The sequence below is a fragment of the Carassius gibelio genome, chromosome A9 (genome assembly GCF_023724105.1).
Source record: "Carassius gibelio isolate Cgi1373 ecotype wild population from Czech Republic chromosome A9, carGib1.2-hapl.c, whole genome shotgun sequence".
NCBI lineage: Eukaryota > Metazoa > Chordata > Actinopteri > Cypriniformes > Cyprinidae > Carassius > Carassius gibelio.
In genome coordinates this window covers 20,471,480-20,492,144 of record NC_068379.1, presented here as the reverse complement: position 1 = coordinate 20,492,144, position 20,665 = coordinate 20,471,480, and the positions used below count along the sequence as shown (strand labels likewise).

The following is a 20,665-nucleotide window of genomic DNA, read 5'->3' as shown; positions in this document are numbered from 1 at the left end:
ATGTTTTGTGGAAAAATAAAAAGGTATAATCTGCATTAAAAAAAAAAATACAATATACATAATTCTCTTTTATTTGCATGTGAATATGCAAAACAAAAATATAAAATGTACAGAAATTACTCCGGCTCATTAACAAATAAATTACACTACAAAAATGAATAATGTATACAACATATTCATTTCATTTCGAACTTTCATCACAAAAATAAACTATAGAAATTAGGTTGTTTCATTGGCAATATGACATTTAAAAAACGTAATGTGCCCATTTTTTTCAACTGTTTTCTTTTGGCTAATAGAGAACGGCTAATAAATAATGTATTTGTTAAACATTCTCTCAAGAACAGAGAACATTCCCTCCATTTTCTCCCTGATCTTCTGTGCTCTTCTCTCCTCTGTTTCTCTTTGGAATTGGATGTCCTTCCTGACTATCTCGACCAGCTCATCACTCTCTCCCTCACCTGTCCCAAGACAATTGCAATCCTAAGGCAGAGCAAATAAACCATGCCTTTTAACAACAACAGCACAATGAATTTAAGCAAAAATTTATTTGTAATGTATTGTAACTTTCTTACTTTGTGTTTTTTTAAGTCTTTCCCCAGCAGGCTCATTTTCTCCAGAATATTCCTAAAATAGGAGAGGTTTTTTAAAAAACCCTGGCTTTTAACACTTGTTTCGCTAGGTATTTGAGTAAATGAAAACACAATACTTACATTTCAATGTGAATTCCCCCGCGGAACTCTCACCTGCTGTGTTTTCTAAATATAGACACCATCGTCATCTGCATGCAAGTGATTTTGGGATTTGTTTGGGTGTGCGAAGTGTTCATCAGATGTGCACTTTATTTTTTCCTGGGAAACGGAGGGTGCATTTGAAGTCACTTTCCAATTATATCAGCTTGTGTCGCGCCGCGGTGACACAATCAGCTTTGGAATGCAGTCTTCGGAGGGTGCATCCTGAATTGGGACAATCACACTTCAAATGCACACTTCGGAGTCTGCACACTTCACATTGGGATACAGCTACAAACTGCGGTGCTTGAAGTTCCACCCTCGTCTCGAATTTTAAAAGGAACAAGCTGGTTTTTCCGATATATGCCTCCTTTTGTTTGCACCGCATTAGATTGATTACATGAGCACAAAACCATCAAAAAGCCTCTCGTGGCCCTACCCTATCATTCCTCATGAAAAGACACCCATGTTGCCAAGAGGTTCATCAGAGCCTGCCGATAAGATACATATTTATGTACCATCCATATTTAAAAGCATCCCTTCTGTTGTTTGCTTGGTTGAGGAAAATCAGTGAAGCTCATATTATCTGGCTCTCTTTTGATGTTTCAACATAAGCAGAGATGTAAGGGAAGCTCAGTCTCTTCAATATTAATAGACTTGATTCAACCGTTAACATTAGACAATTTCCAATTTTTCTCTGTGGGTGAGATATGATTTGGCAGGCCAGCACGAGGGAGCCCAGCCTGCCACATTTTTGCACGTCTCACTCGCTTTCTTGTGCTCTGTCTCCCCCTGTCTATTTTTTTTTTTGTAATCCTACAGTAGTTCAGCCCAGCCTCCCTTAACCTTTCTTTTCTCTCACTTCTGTCTTTTCACTCCTTGCTCTCCCTCTCTTTCCCCCATCCCTCTCTGTCTGCTCTCTGAGGGATGGGTTGATTATCTGTCTGAAGTAAACTGCCCTTTCTGGCACTGGCCAAGGTCAATTACGGCCACACATTCAAAGCAGAACAAATGCAAGGGGTGAATTGCAGGTGCAGTAGATCGACTCTTCCTTCCAAACTGCTTCCTTCTACCCCTTTTTCATCTCATTTTCTTTAATATCTGTTCAACAATTACCTTTTTCAGTCATTTCATCAGTTTTAGATGCACATTTGCACATTCACAGGAGATGGTTGATGGTTGATAGCCCAGTGAAATGCCAGAGGACTTATATTTAAGTTTTTAGTAACAGTCCTCTAATTATTTCATAGTAATTAACTTCTCAACATGCTTCTGCTGAGATCATCAACCCTGCCCATGTTGAATTGTTTCACATAGGTACTTATGAAACACATACAAAAGGCCCAATGTATATGCATATTCAAATATAAAAAATAGTGGTGTCTCTATTCAACAAAATAAAAAAGAAAGATGGGAAAAAAAAACTTAATTGGTAGGCAGGAGCCTTTCAAGCGTTACCATGGTTACACGATAGAAAGGTATGTGCTGTTTTAATAGTAGGCTGTGAAAAGGAAGAGCTGTCAAGAAAAGAGCATCGGCAGAAGGTGGTTAAAAGCATGGATTGCTTCTTCCTCATAGTGTTTTCTGTCAGAGATCAAAGTTAGACAGTGTGACACATATCACCAGTCTAATTTGTTGGCCAGGATGTAAAATTAAATAAAGCTTTCATTGTATTGACCGCCGGCTCTCTTTGTGCCGACCCATGGGAGACGTTTGCAGTCAGCTATCAAGTTTAGCATCAAAGGAGGTTTAGCCTGCTCAAAACTGCATTCTACATAGATGTAATGCTAAAACGATACAATTAATTGTTCCTTTAATCTTTTATTTATTTTAGTTCAGATGTAGATATTTTATGTGCACTAGTTATGAATTAACCAAACTCCCTTTAAGACAATTAATTTCACTCTGCAGCAATCTTTGAAATGCCTCTCGGGCATGAAAGAACAGCTACTGTATCTTTGAATGGGAAAACATCAAATTCTCCAAAACTGTTTGCCAAGCTTATGATTAAATTTCAGATTTGAAATCACCAATGAAATCTGACAACAACTGTCTCATAAATGTTGTTTCTTATGCTCCAATAGCATTGCATTAAAAAAAGGTTTATTTTTCAGGCTAGACCAGCCAGTGCATCTCCTGAATGCTGACTGTTTCTATAGCAACCAGGACTTCTAGCAGACAATGACTTAAACGACTAGCGATTGGCTCTTTTGCTTAGAAGGCGGGGCTTCCATTGATAGAGTGGCCATATTGAGCATTGCATTTTTCCCTAAAAACTATACGAGTGACACGTCTTGGTTATTCTATAGACTTTGTAATTAACACATAGAATAAGCTCTTCTAATATGTAAGTTAACCAATCAGGGGTGCGTTTCCCAAAACCATAGTTGCTAACCAAGTTAGCAACTTTGTTGTTTGCAATGCAATTTCCCATTGCCAACCAACTAACAGGTTAGCAACTATTGTTTTTTGGAAACACACCCCAGATTAGATATGCTTATGATGAAATGTTGTTAGAAAAAATGCAGCTGAAAATGCCTCCTTCCAAATAAAAGACCAATCATTACCAGCAGTAACCTTTCAAACCAATTAGCTGTCAGTATCACTTTATTGTTTTTAAATTCTGCTTGTGATTAACACAACGGGTGGAGAGAGACAAAAACAAGAATTAAACAATAGATTTATTGAGACCGGATTGGAGTCCACAATATTGAAGGATGTCAAAACTACCAAATGACTGCACATCTCTGTTTATTGTCTGTTTAATTATTGGAACATTTTTAAGAGCAATAAAATCATTTTTGAAATTGGAGTAATGAGTGGTGGATTGTAGGCAGTCTGTTTGTATGTCGCTCTGTCTCCATCGATTCATTCAATAATATAATAATAATTAGTAACTGGGTACTCAAAGCGCTTTACAAGGAAGGGGGAATCTCCTCAGTCACCACCAGTGTGCAGCATCCACCTGAATGATAAGACAGCAGCCATATTGAGCCAGTATGCCCACTACACAGCAGCTTTTTGGTGGAGAGGAAACAGCGTGATGAAGCCAATAAGTGGGGATGGGGATGGTTAGGAGGCCATGATGATGGACAAAGGCCAATGGGCAAATTTTGGCCAGGATGCCGGGATTACACCCCTACTCTTTTTCGAAGGACATCTTGGGATTTTTAATGACCACAGAGAGTCAGGACCTCTGAGGTTTAACATCTCATCCGAAGGATGGTGCTTTTGACAGTATAGTGTCCCCACTATACTGTGGCATTAGGACCCACACAGACCACAAGTAAGCACCCCTCTCACTGAAACTTCTTCCAGCAGCAACATAGTTTTCCCATCCAGGTTCTAACCTAGAAAATGGGTAACCAGACTTGGGCGACAGGGTGATATGACAAAGTTTCTAAGATTTTTCATAACATTTATGTTTTTTAATGTATTATGAAGTCTAAGAAATGGGTGAATAATGGTCAAACTTTATTTTAAGGTACAATTCTCGCTATTAACAAATCATTAACTACGACTTCTGCCTCAATAAACACCCAATTTGCTGCTTTTTAATCAACATAGGCTCATTTGTAATACGTGCCTCTAAATACATTTCTGCAAAACTGAAAAACTTAGCTATATATAAGAATTGCTGCAGTTTCCAGTTGAAATAATACTAGAGGCAGTAAAACAACTTTCAGATTCGATTAATGAAGCCTACTTTTAGCTACTTTTTATTTAACTACTTGAGGAATATTATGTTATATATTCAAAACAATTTTAACATGCTGCGAGATTTCAGAACTGATACTTTTGAATGTTAGCGTCACATATCCAGCTTTATAAGTATGGGTTTTCATATTCAGTAGGTTTGTTTGGTAGCTCACTCAGTATGGAGTTGCACTTGTGTGGTGAATAGCTCCAGTACAAATCCTGTGAAACTATGCTTTGACGAAACAGTTCAGACCTGCATATAAGGAAGTTCAAATGGCACGGTTGTATCAACAAATGCATTTTTATATCAGTTTTGCATTTGTTAACACTATTGGGTAGGTTTAGGGTTGGGTTTCGATTGAGCTTGGGCTGTTATTAATAGTTAGTAAGGTAGGTTAATTGTTAAGTTTGATACGTATTAGGATAAGGATTAAGGGGTAAAACTTTAGGGACCAGTTCTCAACATTAACTAGTTGACTAACCTTATTTTGCATCACCATATTTTTTTGTCTCTTAACCCTAGCCCATACCTAAACTTTACAACTACCTTACTAACTGTTAATATGTAGCAAATTAGGAGGCAGAAAACGTACTTAATAGTTAGTTAATAGTGAAGACTGGTCCCCAAACTACTAAAGTGTGACAATTTCCTTCTATTTGGACATTTCTGTTCTTTATGTAATTTAGATGATTACAGTTGCACATACTTTTACCGCATTACTGTGCATTCTGAATTCTAGGCAAACTCAACTTAGCACTTTTGTGTGATAAGAATGGCTTATAAAATGATTGAACAACTGAACATTTTGTCAGGGATTTAGATTTTTTTGGCCAGCTGTGTTTTTCCTTTTTTGAGTGTCTGTGAGTTGGTGTGTCAACTCATCTGCCAGTATTTAAACCCTGGGTCTTCAACCATTCTCTGCTAGATCGTTCAGTCTGTTTATGTGGTACTGTCTAAGGCCTCCCAGTGTCTTTAGACCAGATTTGTGTTATGTGTTTTGTTGGAGCTCTAGTTCTGTTTCTTCTGTGCTTCAGATCTCACTCCACCTGCGTTCAGCCTGCATTTTGCCTGCCATATCCAACCAACAAATTACTCACTCAACTCTGCCAACTCTTGTTTAGTTTCCAGCTCACCTCAGCCAACAATTTTCAGCAGCAAATGAGAGATGGATTGTGTTGCTTGATTTTGGCAATAAATACATTTTATTTGCGTAATTTTAGTCTGTGTTCTGCTTTTGGGTCCAAAGCTGTGTTTGGTTACAATACTTTTACCTTTTTATATTTCTAATATATTTATTTGGCAAGGAGTGATGCATTCTGTGATGAAAAAACGAAACAGTTGCTAGGATCCGGTTTGTTTTAAAGGGGGGTGAAATGCTCGTTTTCACTCAATCTCCTGTTAATCTTGAGTACCTATATAGTAGTACTGCATCCTTCATAACTCCAAAAAGTCTTTAGTTTTATTATATTCATAAGAGCAAGATAGTCTGTACCAATTTTTCCTGGAAAAACACGACCGGCTGGAGGCGTGACGTGTGGGCGGAGCTAAAGAATCACGAGCGCGAGTAGGCTTTTGCGTTGAGAGCATGTGGAAGCTGTGACATTACCGTGAGGGAAAAACCATCATCCAAAACAAACCATGGCTAACAGTCAGATTCAGCCATTTATTTATGATCCAGAATCAGATCCCGAGGCTGAAACTGAACGAGAGCAGCAGCAGCAACGACTCACTCCGAGCGGGGCTCGAACCCGGGTCTCCGGCATGGGAGGGGACGCACTAACAAGGAGGCAGAGATATTTTAAGCAGTTTTACTCACCGCCTGCGGTTCCAACACACGATCGTGACCCTTTTTCGTTGGGATTGCATCATCCTTAAGAAATAAATGATATGCAAATCCGTCGTCAAACTGGGCCAAACTGGGTCAAACTCCATCCACTGGTCCCTTAATGCGGTTTTTTTCTTTGGTAATCTCTGCAGAGTTGTCTTGCCCTGGCAACCAAAAACACACTTATTTTGTGACTTTTCACGACGCTCTCGCTCTGATCAGTGAATCGCTCTGATCAGTGAAATGTCTGTGCTCAGCCTCGCTATACGGGAGCGCACGCTCTTCCGGCAGAAGTGCCCTTAGGACCCATATAAGGAAATTCCGCTTCATCTAACGTCACACAGAGCCATACTCGAAAAAAACTTTCCGAAACGTGACAAACCGGAAGGAGTATTTTGGGAACAACTTAACGTACAACTTAATTTTTGAAACTTTGTCCATGTTTAGCATGGGAATCCAACTCTTTAACAGTGTAAAAAACTCAGTATGCATGAAATAGCACCCCCCCCCCCCCCCTTTAATATCTTTTGAAAGAATATACTGGGAGAAAGTAGGTTTAACTTTCTTTATTACATATTTTAGTGGATTAACATTTTTGATTTACTGACCATTTTAAATATATGAGACATTAAATCTCATATTCATCAGTATTATTTTCGTAAAAAAAGTATTTAGGAAGTACATTACTGTAAAATCAGCCTCATTTGTCAATTAGAAGAGACTTTTAGAAGAGACACATATTTATGCATTTAGAACTTGCTGTCTTAGTCAGACATGAGGTCTTTAATGTGTAGTTTAATGATGGGTGTTAATGGAACTTGTAGATTTATAAATGATAGTTTTGGTGTTATTTACCAATAGAGAGAAGTGCTCCTAGGATTATTGAAGTGGTGGAGTTATGGAATTGACAGCAAGACTGGAAGCTTTAATCGATGCAATTATTTGCCGGGTAATGCAATGTACACAGTGTTTACAGATGGCATCAAATAATGGGTTATACAGAACAGATGAATGGATTTCACTGGTCAAATTAAGTCCTTTTGGAGAAGACTGTGTACTGCAATATTTTAAAATCCTTAAATCAGTCAGAATGCAATAATTATACAGTGTGTGTGTGTGTGTGTGTGTGTGTGTGTGTATACATATATATATATATATATATATATATATATATATATATATATATATATATATATATATATATATAGTTGCTACTGTACATACATAGTGAGTTTTTATTTTAGTAAATCATTGAAATTGTTATAATAGCTATATTTTAATTATTTTAGTGATAATGCTATATGACATATATGTAAATCTGAAAGCAAATAAACAGAGCCATAAAAAAGATCTTCATTTCACAACTCTGTGTGACAGCTGTCCTGTTTTTTTTTTTTTTTTATTATTGTAATCTGGTGGAGTATAATGTTCTAGATAAGGAAGTGTGAGATGTTTAGGAAAATATGCATTTTAACCAGATTTACAACTGTAGTTTGAATAGAGAGAAAACCATGTTCATTTTGAGAAATTGTTTTTAGATTTAATATTTACAGATAATGTTTACTGCTCCTGCTAGATTCACAGTCTGGCATGATCCTAAACTTTTCAAATGAACTGCAAATTGAAATTTTGTGGAGCCAAATGAAGTGTGGGAGTACAGTATGCCCACAATTTGCTCTGAGTTTCTTTTTAGGTGTGCAGTCAGATGGGCTGAAAAATGGTTAAGAAAAGGTTGGAATGCCCTTGCCAGAGTGTGGATTGTGCAACTGGATATGGATATTAGAAGAAAATAATAGACTTTGCATGGCTGAGCATGGCACCTAGAGTGAAGGTGAAAGTAGAGATTAATTTGTCATGAGCGAATATCACATTTTGTCTCGGGGCCAATTATTTTGTCTGTATGCTCATTCAGGTATCAGCAGACAGACCTGCAGTGGCTCACCATGCATACAGAATAATAGGAAAATGTTGAGGATTTTGAATATTATTTTGGAAAGTATCAGTGTTTGCAGTTTCTATTCTGTTAATTAAACAATATACATCATATAGATGTTATTTGGAGTGGACACCATATCGCACACGCTGCCCAAGACAGAAGTGTCTATTGAGTCTTTTCAATAGCGGTTCTGATAGGAAATGTCCCTCATCTGACGTAAAACTGTATGTGATAATCAGGGTTCCCCAGTCCTGATTTTGGGTTTATGATCGAACTGGAGGAAGGTTGTAAGATGCAATAGAAATGAAAATGCTAAATTGATGCATTATTAATACAGGTAATAATAGTTAGTTATATATATATATATATAAATTAGGTAAAGAGATATAATCTATACTTTACTATTCAAAAGTGATAAAAGTAGTTTTAATTGAAGATTAGTTTATTTCATTTATTCATGTGAAGATGTTTTGAAATTTGTTAAGTTTATTGAACCCTTTTTCTTTTAAATCCCACACAAATGCCCACAGCTTCATTGTGACACCAATACTCTGTTGTCTCTCTTTCTTACAGGAATTGTTTACGCCGGAATGCAAGTTTAAAGAGTCTGTGTTTGAAAACTACTATGTGATCTACTCATCCATGCTGTATAGGCAGCAGGAGTCGGGGAGAGCATGGTTCCTTGGCTTAAATAAAGATGGCCAGGCCATGAAGGGGAACCGGGTGAAGAAAACTAAACCAGCTGCTCACTTCCTGCCCAAGCCATTAGAAGGTAAAGCATGCTCTGAAAACCTCAAGAGAATGGTTAACATCGAGGTCACTGTGACACTGGCAGAATGGTAATGAAGTGCCCAAGTCCCTGAGAGATAGAGGCTTTAGCTTGATGCCTTTTTACAGTTTTTCCTCAAATGGCTTACACACAAGGTCAAGGTTTCAAAACAAGGAACGCAGGCATCTGAACACGTTTCCAAATCAGGCTGTACATTTTCATCGCCTTAATAAAAATGACAGCATACATAATTTTTATTGAAAACCCACACACAAAAAATCTCCAGTACAAGGTTCATGTTTTCAAAACGTTTAATACAAACAACTACAAAGATGGAGGAGGTAGAAGAAGACAAGAGAGATTAGGAAGAAGAGATAAAGATGAGAGCGTAAGTGCGGAGGAGGATGACAGATGATGGGAAAGGAATAGGAGAGGATGTAGGATGAGGAGAGGAGAGCAGAGGAGAAGAGAGGAGGCGGACATTGAAAGAGCAAGAGGAGATAATGTAAGAAGAGGTGAAAAGAGAGGAAGGGGACAGCAGTCTCAAATGAATTGAGAGACAGTCTGATTGACACTGAATCATAGTCTGTTGATAGAGGCCAGACAGAGTTTAGCATAATGTGAGCGGTCCTATATTGACTCAAGAAAACCGAGAAAATATGTACCATATAGGCAAACATATACTGTAGGAATTAAAAAAAAAAAAAAAAAATTGAAACAAAGTGATATTTGTTGCAGATAATAAATGGAACATGTTATGCAATAAATAGAACAAGCAGTAGTTTTCATCTAATTTGCTCGTTAAATGGCTTACCTGGAAATAATGCGGTGCACATTACATGAGTCTAATTGTTTTGAAAGCATTGAAATTAGAAATCTATAAAATTGGTTAAGAAACACTGTAATCAGCAAAATCAGCGTTGTTTGTTATGTTATGGGTAAAATCCTGGGTGAAAACCAAGGTCTCGATTTGAGGTCAAATCAAAATGTATAATTAATTATCTGATTACAAAATGATTAAAAACTCACAGCACCACATATCTAAGACCCACATTCGTACCCTTATGATGGACAACCTGTCTTTTCAAATATTTCTTACAGCTCTTTTATTGGCACACTGTAAAATTTCTCTGGCTAGCGTGAGATTGATGCTTTATATACAGTTTGAGGTGTAATTTGCAATGATGTGTGGCCAGTTTCTGCCTGTGCAATGCTTTATATCCATGTACAGGTGCCCACATTTTAGACCAGTCTCTCATCCTGTCGTGTTTATTATTTTCTTGGCTAATACTGTGGCACCAGCCAGCACCAGTAGCGGCACTGCTAACAATACAGTAAGTTTGAACTTACGTGAAGCAGTGAACCTAGTCAAATGCCTCCTGAGAGATCAGACCACCTTCCCATCACCACTAAGGAAATGGTTGAGCCCAGCTGACAACTTGTCCGCACTTTGAAACACTTGCACATGTCCTGTCAAAGTTTCCATAGTGAATGTGGTCATTTTTGCCAATTTTCAGGTTTCAAAATGAGTCTTAGTTGGGGCAAACTATCCTAAATGTAATTATTATTTAGTCAATTTCCTGGTCGGCCCCCAAAATTATTTCCAATTAGACTGTGGTTACCTGGCTGACTTTTGCCCTCTAATGTCTTTTGCAGTCGCTATGTACCGAGAGCCATCATTGCATGACGTGGGGGAGACCGTGCCCAAACCTGCCGTGCCTCCCAGTAAAAGCACAGAGCCGGCCATCATGAACGGAGGCAAACCTGTCAGCAAGGAAACCAAGCCCACCACATAGCTAGATCCCATCTCAGCCATGCTCAGCCTGGGAGAGCCGTGCTTCTTTTGTCAGACTCTCCATGTTTGTGGATCAGATCCAGGTATCCTCTGCTCTCTCCTCCCTGTTCCCTCCGTCCATCTTCACTCCTCTGATCTAATTTGACGATGGACTGGCTCCGGGAGAGTGGTCAGCTGTGCACGTAGGAGGATGCAACTGGATAAACCAGCTAAACTTTCACCAAGGAATGCCCTAACTGATATGGAATGCCTTTTGACATACAATAAAGCTGATGTTTTTTCTGTAATCGAAAACCGCAGGCGCTTGTGTGGCGGTTCTTTCGCCTGCTAACAGTCACCCATTACAACCCTTTGCTTGAACCCTGTCGCAGCAGAGACCATACATTTCAAATCTATTTTCTATATACACAGTAACACCAGCTACGCTCTGGGGTAATACTGTAAAGATATACATATATGGATTAGAATCCTCAACTTGTTTTTTTTTTGTTTTGCTTTTTTATCAAGTACGCTCTTGTGTCTCCTTCTTTCTAGGTGTCCCACAGTCTCTATAGCTCGAATTTCCAAATCTTTCCCTTTTGTCGGTTACTTACGAAATTTGTTATTGGGGCAGTGTGCAATGCGTTCTAGTGTGCAGTCATTCAACCACAATGATGGATTTTCCACAAAGTCCTTTCATGTTGATAATGGTCAAGAGACATCAATCTTTCAAGGGGATGGAGCCTCCTAAAGAAAATCAAACTCATTATCCAAGGTTCAGTACTCGTGTCTTCTTCTTGCAATGTCTAGAGAGGGACACAAGTATGCCGGCGAGTGCACAAGTCATGCCCGCAGCAGTCCAACACAAGGAGTTGGCATGTGCTGGGGAAGGTGTATAGAGTACATATCACTATCTAGTACGGTGTAAATCGGTTTCAACCCCAGTAACTAGGTGACTTTCCACTTTTCTTTGCTCTTAATTTAGAGCGTGGGCTCTAGGAATATCTATAGGCCTTGTAGGCCTCTGGTCAAGGCCCCACTTTGACATGCTGACTCCTCTGAACTATGGGCTAGTTCTGGTGAGCACCTTAAATGTGACAAGAGTGGCAGCCGTAGATAAATACAGTCTACTTCAGGCCTGTGCGGTTAAATGGCTCAATATAAGTAGGCACCATTACTATTGGCTGCACACCCATTTTGTTCAGCAAAGGCATGGCCAAGGTTAGTATTATGTTCTGTTCTTGCAGCGCTGACGCAGTGCAAGAAATGGCTTCTATAACAATGTTTTCACTGTATACAAATAAAGAAAAAAGAAAAAAAAAAGTAAATAAATAAGATTTTTAACTACCAGATATTATCAGAGATTCTGAAATGAGAGGGATTTTCCTAGCTCAGCATGCAGAGTCCAGTACTGCTCATCCTGTGCCTGTGATGACCTCTAACCCAGCATGCAAAAACATGTACCCAGTCTGTGCTGGGTTAAAGGTGCCTCATGCCCCAGACACTGACACACACAAACAAATTCAGTAGCAACTTAATCCACAAACATACAGAAGTTGATTGTTACCAAAGTACGTAAACACGAGAATCCAGCCGAACAATTTAAGTAACTCGGTTTTTAGTAACGGTTTTTGTCCTCACTGTGACTAGGGTTCATCATGTAGAACAATTGTCTCGACTTTTTAAATCGTTTCAATTAAAACTTGAAGAGATTACAAATGATATCCTTCACTTCGATTGTTCATTTAGTATAAAACCGGGGTACCTATTACTAATCACCTGCATGCGTCTTCTCAAGGACCAAAGTATGGGATGGCTAGAAATGTTTAAAGCTAGTTTGAGCCATAGGGCTACACTGAATGGGCATGATTATATGAGGCTCTCTCATACTCTGGATTGAGACCATGGCACTTTGCGTTTGAAATCGTCATCTACTCACATCTACTTAGCCAATTATCAGTTGAGCTGACATGAAGCCTGTCTTGCTTTAACAGTTTTCATAGTTTGAATGATGAATACTGTTTAGAATGTTATGAAGTAGACCGAGGCTATGCTGCTAAATACAAATATATTCTACACTTCAATTGAAGACCTATATTTTCATTTATTGGGATTTTGAGCTAGTTTCATATTAGGAGATGTTCAAGCACATTAGACTTAATATTTGTATGTACAAAGTCGAATTTAATGCTAGAATGAGATGCAGTACTATACAGGAAAAGTAGCTTCATATTTGAAATTAGTTCCAGGCTGGTGTCCCACTTCCACACGAAACAAATCACTCACTCCAATGAGCTCTACATGCTGGGCTATAGCTGCCCTGCAGACCAGTGAACTGGTTTTACGAAGGTTGAATTTATTTTTGTAAGTGACTTGTGAGTATGTGTGCATTAGTTAGTACGTTCGCTTGTTTTTTCCTCTTTCAAATGTCTGTGTTTGTTTGGTTCCATTCAGGTCGTGTGCGTGACGTCATTAAATTGTAATGAGCAAACGCTGATCATGTCTGTGTTTTCTCCGTATTTCTGATTTTCAGTGGTGAAGGAAGGTCTCCATTGTCTGTTGATTGGTTTTGAACATTGATTTGACAGTTACTTCATCTGTTGCATGGGAAGAGGGTGGTATATATGAACTGCATGTTGTAGGCTATGTGTATCATGGACTGTTGGTATGTTCTGCTAATTTTACATACATATATGCAATGAGTTTGTCTGCACTGTACAGTTTGTGTTTGTTGTATACACAGAGACAACATATTGAATAAAATATTTATATAAAGGTGTACTGAAATCTCTAACCAATTCAATGCAATATTTGTGCAATATATACAAATATTAACATGTAATAGGGTCTATTTTTTGTTTGTTTTATTTTTATAATTACTTGGGTCGATATAATATACCGTTAACATTTTTATTTGTATTTCTTTTTTACAATTTCATTAAAAAAAACCTGTAACATTTTGCAGGCAAACAGGCCCTAAATATCACAGTTACCATAGAAATAAAAAAGACAAGAAATAATTCTACATTTGTTTAGCCCGATTGCAAAAAAATAGCTTTCTCATTCTGATGACATTTCAGAGCATGTTAAATTTGTTGGGATCAGGCTGTTTAATTTATTTTTTCTCACATAGAACTTACTGTAAATAAAATAGGGTCATAAAAATATTGCACACAAACAGAGCTCTGAAAAACAGCAACCTGAATAATAATATAATGTTCTTATCCTCTCCTTTTACTGCTTATGTGTCAGTCAATAATCTATGCAAGCGTTATGATACACATTTTTCATATATATATATATATATATATATATATATATATATATATATATATATATATATATATATATATATATGTATATATGTGTATATATATATGTATATATATATAGTTATATGGAAAACTGTAGAGGATTATAGATGTCATCTCCCACAGCTGTTTTATGTATGTGCATGTAATGGAACTGCTTTAATTTAGAAAATTTGGATGCAGTTATATTGCACAAATCTCAAAAATCAATTTTCCCTTATTCGCTGTTGGTGCAGCCGCCGCCTTTCTTGTCTTGATTGACAACAAAATCAGTCTTTAAGTGTCTACAAGAGGTTAATGCTCCTCTCCAATCCAGATTTCACAGGCGTTTCCTGTCCAGCCATCCCAGCAGTCACAATTTCCGCAGTTGCACACACCGTTCCCTGGAACAGAAGTTGAGAGGAGAGACAGAACTGAGAAATCCGAATCATCACTCTCCAAGTCTCGACATGCTTTCTCTCTTCACACCCTCTTGGCAGAATGTGTAATGGGAAACCAAGTACAAATGCAAGTTTTGGAGCCACATTCTCTGGGGTCTTGTCTATTCAGTTCAAATTCAGGCCCTGTGACAGAACTGGTAAGATTACATGGTATGATTTCTCCTTTTTTTTCCAGCATTTGTAAATGTACATTATAATTTGGTGTACACCAAAATCATGATCTGTGAAGCTTACTAAGCCAATTCAAATGTGTAATTTTGAGTAAACTTTTGAGTAACACTTGATTAAACATGTCACCTGTTTGCATTTAGAATCAAAACCAATAAATAATTGTCCATTACAAAAGTAATAAGTAATAAAAAAATGTTTTAATCTAATAAAAATTAAAAATAAACTTTTCTCCAGTAGTTGTGTGCTATGTATTTTTACACATATTAAAGCAGGGTTTTGATAACCTTTATTTAATCAGAAAAGACTCTCTGAGATTAAAATCTCTTTCACAGGAGTGACCTGGCTAAAATGAGTTATAGTTATAGTTATAATGAGTAATAGTTTTGAGAAAGTAGAAAATATTTCTCAACAGTTTTCTGTTGTACAATACTGCAAAGATATGAAGGATATGAATTATTATACATAATTAAGTACCAATGCATTTTTCTCCTACTAGACAAAGAGGGCCAACCCACTCTGTTAGCATCTTTGTCATTGTCGAGACTGTTTATATAAATGGTAAATAAAAGGTTCCCAGCACAGATCCTTGGGGAACACCTTAGCAGTCTCCAATGAGTCAGATAGTTTACTTTCAATTTGTACACATTGAATTATTCCACTTAATTAATTTTTAAACCAAAGAATAACATGACTTGATAAACCAATGCTTTTCAATCTATGCAGCAATACTTAATGTTCCACCGTGTCAAAAGCCTTAGATAAATAATAAAAAAGAGAGGCACAGAAATCACCATTATCAATTGAACCCACAATATCATTTAGAACTTGCAAAATTCCAACAGATTAATAGACAACACTTTGTTTGCATTCAAATAACATGTCAACTGTTCACTGATAAGACTTTCTAGGATATTTGATAAAAAACAGAGCTTTGAAACTGGTCTATAATTATCTAACAATGCAGGACCCCCCTTAATAGTAGAACAACAAAAGCTGATTTCCAAATTTATGGGATGACACCGGTATTTAATGAAAGATGAAAGGGGATGTAATAATATCTGCAGCTAACTTCAAATATATAGGTTCCACACAATCAGGGCCTGGTGATTTATTTGTGTCAAGCAATCTGAGTGCTTTATAAACATCTAAGCTTCTGATGTGTTGAAATCTAAACTCCTCCTTTTTGAATGCCTTTCTGCGTTAATAAAATTGGAATCAGAACATGTACGATTTTGTGATTCAAATAGAAATGCTTATTAAAATAACTGAGCATTTGTTATTTTTCTGAGATACTAGTGGAGTCCATATTTATACATGAAGGGAAGTATTTTTACTGCCTGTTAACAACTTTATGTTCTGCCAAAAACTTTTTGGATTTTTTGAATTAGTAGTATTTGCAATAAAGTAATCAGCCTTAGCTTTTCTGATAGCGACTATGCATTTATTTTTAAGCTGCCTAAAGCAGGTCATTAGTCAGTTTACCTAGCTTTTGCCCATACAATATCATGCTCACGGATAAGAGCTTCAGAAAACCAGGAATTATCCCTATTTTTAACACAATTTTTGCATGCTTTGCATCATTGCAAAGGTGCATGCTTATTGATAGATGATATACAACCATCATAAAAATATTTCCAGGCGGACTCAATATCAGGGATTAGGAAGGTCCTATCCCAATCATAATGTACTACATCATAAAAAAAAACAAAGAAAAAAAAAAAAAAAAACTTAAAATGACGCAAACATCGTCTCTTAATAATACATGTCTTATGCTTGGGTAATTTGGTATCTCTGACTGTGGCAATGACGCAGTGGTCACTAACATCATTAGCAAATACATAGGCTGAAGAGCATTACTAAAAATTAGATCAATTAATGTGGACTTTTTGTGATCCCTCTAGTTAAGTCTAGTAGGTGTCTCGACTAACTGAAAGAGGTTCAGAGTGTCACAGATTGTTTTAAGATGATCAGATGCCGACTACAGCCAGTTCAAATTTACAACTGCTTCAGTTTGTAAACAAACAGTTTACAACTGGAGCCCAGGAACCCATAGGGCAAGTTAGAATTTATTGAAAAATTTGTGAATTATTATTACAAAATGTTGTAATAATAATAAAAAGAATAATATAAAGTTATATTATTCATAATTGTATTAATTTATACATTAATATTTATTTTTCTTTTAAATTTTTCTTTTATTTCTAACATGAACAGTGTGTAAAAACCACTGTATTCAAGTATAACATCAGTATCTTAGAAACATACTAATTTAAAAGTCTAATTTGTGAGGTTGTTTACATATGCCGTTACAAGAGCTGTATGTGACAGCAGCTTTCGTTCACAAGAAAGCTTGAGAGCCGTATATTGTATCAATGTCCAAACAGTTGGAATTCGCATCTGCTGTGCATAAAAATTAAGCCTCGGCTTTCCCTAATACATTACAATTTTCCACAGCGCTTATCAGTTGTGGGTGTAATGAGAATATCTTACTGAAGAAGCCATGAAAATTATTATTTAGAAACTGGCAGGCACATTTTTGCATGATTATAATTATAAAGGCTGGGTACCATTACTTTTACCCAAGGTAAGGGAAAGAATCGACTGATTGTATGCTTTTGCATTTCATCTATACTGAAAAGAAGGTTTTCCCTGAGCAATATGAGAAAATAGTTTTAATAATCCTTATGAATATGGAAATGATGACATATGCCCAAATCGTTAATATGCTAATCAGTGACATTTAACAGACACATTTATGCATTCCTTTTATCAGTTTTGTTTTTGTCTTGTTTTGTAATACATTTTGCATCTCTGCACCAGGAACTGAATAATTAATTAAATGACATGGCAACTAATAACAACGTCATTAGACCAATAAGTATAGTTTCTAAGCAGCTGTCCAAGGATCCTTAAGCCCTTGAGTTATCATGATAATAAATATTTATTGTGTTTATTATTAGCACGACTAGTCTACTCTTAAGGAAAACCTTGACTCTCTCTGGAGCTTCTTTCCCATTGAAAAGCAGGATGAGAACAACACAGCAGGAGCCCACTGATTGGACGGCTCAGCCTAAGAGCCTTACAGAGCTGTCTAATCAAACAGCAGCCACATCAGAGAACCTCAATATCCATCACAAAGAGATCTGTCAGTGCACGAGTGGGTGTTTGAAGGAGCAGTGCTGCATTCGAACACATACCTGTGCAAACCAGCCCGTCATGTTTGTCGCACTCCCTGTCGTCGCACTCGCAGAATTCCCCTGAAATGTACCACTCCTGTGGTGAGCAGATACAGCGACCACAGTGACAAGAGCCTGCAAGAACAAATTAGCCTTCCGTCACACAACGACTGGAGATCCATTAGTCTTCCCTTAATCTCCTGTGCTATTTCACATGATTATAAAACACTTGAAGCTGTGATACGGTTCCTAATTGGAATTTAAATAGAGTAAATTGTTTTCCTAAATGCGTGAAACAGCTGTTGTTTACAAGGTCAAATTCCAGGTGAGGCAGGAATAGGCCAATATACAAGCTAGGCCAGTCAATTGGCCGATATTTGGCCATTTGAAAATATTCTGCATTGGCTGATGATTCAGGTGCACCATTAATACATTTCTGGCCAATGCTGATAAGCCAATAATTATTTTCATGTTTTGGACAATTAGCCTACAAATAAATGTCACATTTCAATGTCAATAAATAAATAAAAATAATAAATAAATGCATTTGTTAAATGTATGTTGAATTTTAATGTCCATCTCACTCAAAAATACAAAATAAAAATAGCTAAAATTTTGCTCACCCTCAAGCTAAGATGTAGATGAGATGTAGAGAACATTTAGCATTACGTGACTTGCTCACCAATGTATTCTCTGCAGTGAATGGGTGCCATAAAGTGAAAAGCTGATTCAGATGAGATGACTTGTTCATTCACAGTCACCACCATAAGCTACTACTAAATATTGTAGAAACATTATTTTCTGTAAAGTTGCTTTGTAACGATTCGTATTTTGAAAAGCGCTATACAAATAAACTTGAATTCATTAGAGAAAGCAATATTATTTGTTTTTTATACTGTTATTGTTACATGTGCAAAAGAAATTGTCTATAATCTACTGCAGTTTCCTAAAGCAATATGGAAGGGGTTTGGGGTCGCAATTTAGTTGATAACCTTGCCTGCTTGGCCAATTAACAGGTCAAGTGTAATCTCACCCTTTGAGTAAATGTTTTTTAAAATAAGTGTTAATTGGATTTCATAATTTGTGTGCTAATTTAATTTCATCATTTGAATGAACATTGCATTTGCTGTGTTTAAATTACTGACCACTTTCCCAAATGCATCAAAAGGCTGAGCAGATCATAGAGACCATTATTCAGTGGCAATAATTTCTACGATGTACTTAGGGTTACGATGCTTTGCAAAAACATAGATATTGGACTTTAAATAATAATAATAATACATAATAATAGTCAACATGACTCCAAAAAAAAGTGGTCTAATGAATTTTGGCTCTCATACGAACAAGATTAAGGGAAATTGCATAATAGGAGGGCACTGGTCTTTCAGTAAAGGCACAATATGTAAGTTTTTATTTTATTAAAAAAATCCAAAAACCACTAGAACAGTGCTATATATTTTGCTGACTTGTGTGCTTACATTATCCCAAATGTTTTGAAGAGTGTTAAAATCCAGAGAAATAAGCCATTTTAACTCATCACAGACCGTGGCCATAGTGTTATTGTGTCGCCTGCCCATGACGTCATACACCCTCGTCATACACTCTCGATTTCTACATGTTTTGCAGAAAACATGGAAACACCAAAGATGCTTTAATATGTTATGCGCTTAATAAGACAGGTGACGACCGCACAGAGTAACATTATAACAGAACTTTCTTTGAGTCTAGTATGATAAAACAGCGCTGCTTTGCCTCACATTTGCACGAAGCGGTTGACTGTTGCATAATAAAAGCTCTGATGCTTTCGAACCGTGTGTCACCCTCGTCTCTCCTTAGCAATTACTTCAGTGGCTTTCCGCTTCACATTACTTCATACTATGATGTTAATAAATCTTTAATACATTACGTAGCTCATCCATGAACATGATTTCTGCCCAAGTCCCGTCGGATTACATCGGTTGTGGGGATAAAGACGACAGCTCCCATGATTCCACACTCAGTCAAAGCAACAAACTATGCATTTGTTTTTTTGTTTGATAAGTCAGTCTTATCAATTAAACTGTAGGCAGCTTATCAGACAGTGAATCCCTTGTCATTTACCAAAGAACTATTCTACTGGGAGCTACAACAAGCAACCCACATATTCACCTACCCATGAATCTTTATTGTGAAAAAGAAAATCCATTTAATTCTTCCAATGTTTCAGACTTAATAATGTTGATGTTGTTATGACAAGCAGAACAAACTTTTCCTGCTTTTCAAACATTCACTTGAAAAAATGATTGAGTATCCTATGTGAAACCAGATCTCATTTTCACAACCTGGCATCAAAAATAAACTGTGTTCCGTCATTGGCGCTGACAAACCCTGTGTATAAAGTGTATTAGTGTGTCTCTTAACTTTACATGCCCAGAGATAGGAGATGAATACTCAGAGGACTATGTGTCATGTAGAAATTGGCTAAGCTTTCTCGTTTTTTTCCAGGATGCTGACAGGTCATATACACATAGTGAAACTCTTATTAAAGTGTAAAAAAACTTAAAGCTCAATTTTTAGTGCTGTGTGTAGTTTTGAGACCAGCTGTACAGGTTGGTTTAGCAAATTACATGTTAAGGTTTCTGTCAGACAGTCAGCAAACATGTTTTACATATTCTGCTTGACTTTACTTTCTGTGTTTCTTTACCTTTTATTAGAACAAATAGGCGGGAAACATTGTGAGTGTTCATCCATCTATGGAGATGCAAATTTGATTGACCAATCCTATTCCCTCTCTCTCACCAATAATTCCTGTCTCTATCAACTAAAAGTGTTATAAACCCTCCCCAAAGTGTA

At 36.9% G+C, this 20,665-nt stretch overlaps 2 protein-coding genes across 5 annotated transcripts in view; one reads left to right on the top strand and one right to left on the bottom strand.

Moving 5' to 3' along the window:
• LOC128019915 (fibroblast growth factor 14-like) overlaps nucleotides 1-13,510 on the top strand; it is a 127,398-nt gene extending 113,888 nt beyond the window's left edge. For all 3 annotated transcript variants that reach the window (XM_052606265.1, XM_052606264.1, XM_052606263.1), the window contains exons 4-5: nucleotides 8,766-8,964; nucleotides 10,618-13,510. In XM_052606265.1, coding sequence (XP_052462225.1) covers nucleotides 8,766-8,964; nucleotides 10,618-10,757 — 339 coding nt within the window. In that variant the 3' untranslated portion in view covers nucleotides 10,758-13,510. The remainder of the gene's footprint in view (nucleotides 1-8,765; nucleotides 8,965-10,617) is intronic.
• A 639-nt stretch (nucleotides 13,511-14,149) lies between these two features.
• Nucleotides 14,150-20,665, bottom strand: part of LOC128019914 (integrin beta-like protein 1) — a 39,092-nt gene continuing 32,576 nt past the window's right edge. The window contains exons 9-10 of one of the 2 annotated variants that reach the window (XM_052606262.1): nucleotides 17,855-17,968; nucleotides 14,150-14,429 (exon numbers count right to left, since the gene is read on the bottom strand). In XM_052606262.1, coding sequence (XP_052462222.1) covers nucleotides 14,341-14,429; nucleotides 17,855-17,968 — 203 coding nt within the window. In that variant the 3' untranslated portion in view covers nucleotides 14,150-14,340. The remainder of the gene's footprint in view (nucleotides 14,430-17,854; nucleotides 17,969-20,665) is intronic. The other variant, XM_052606261.1, reaches the window with a different exon arrangement.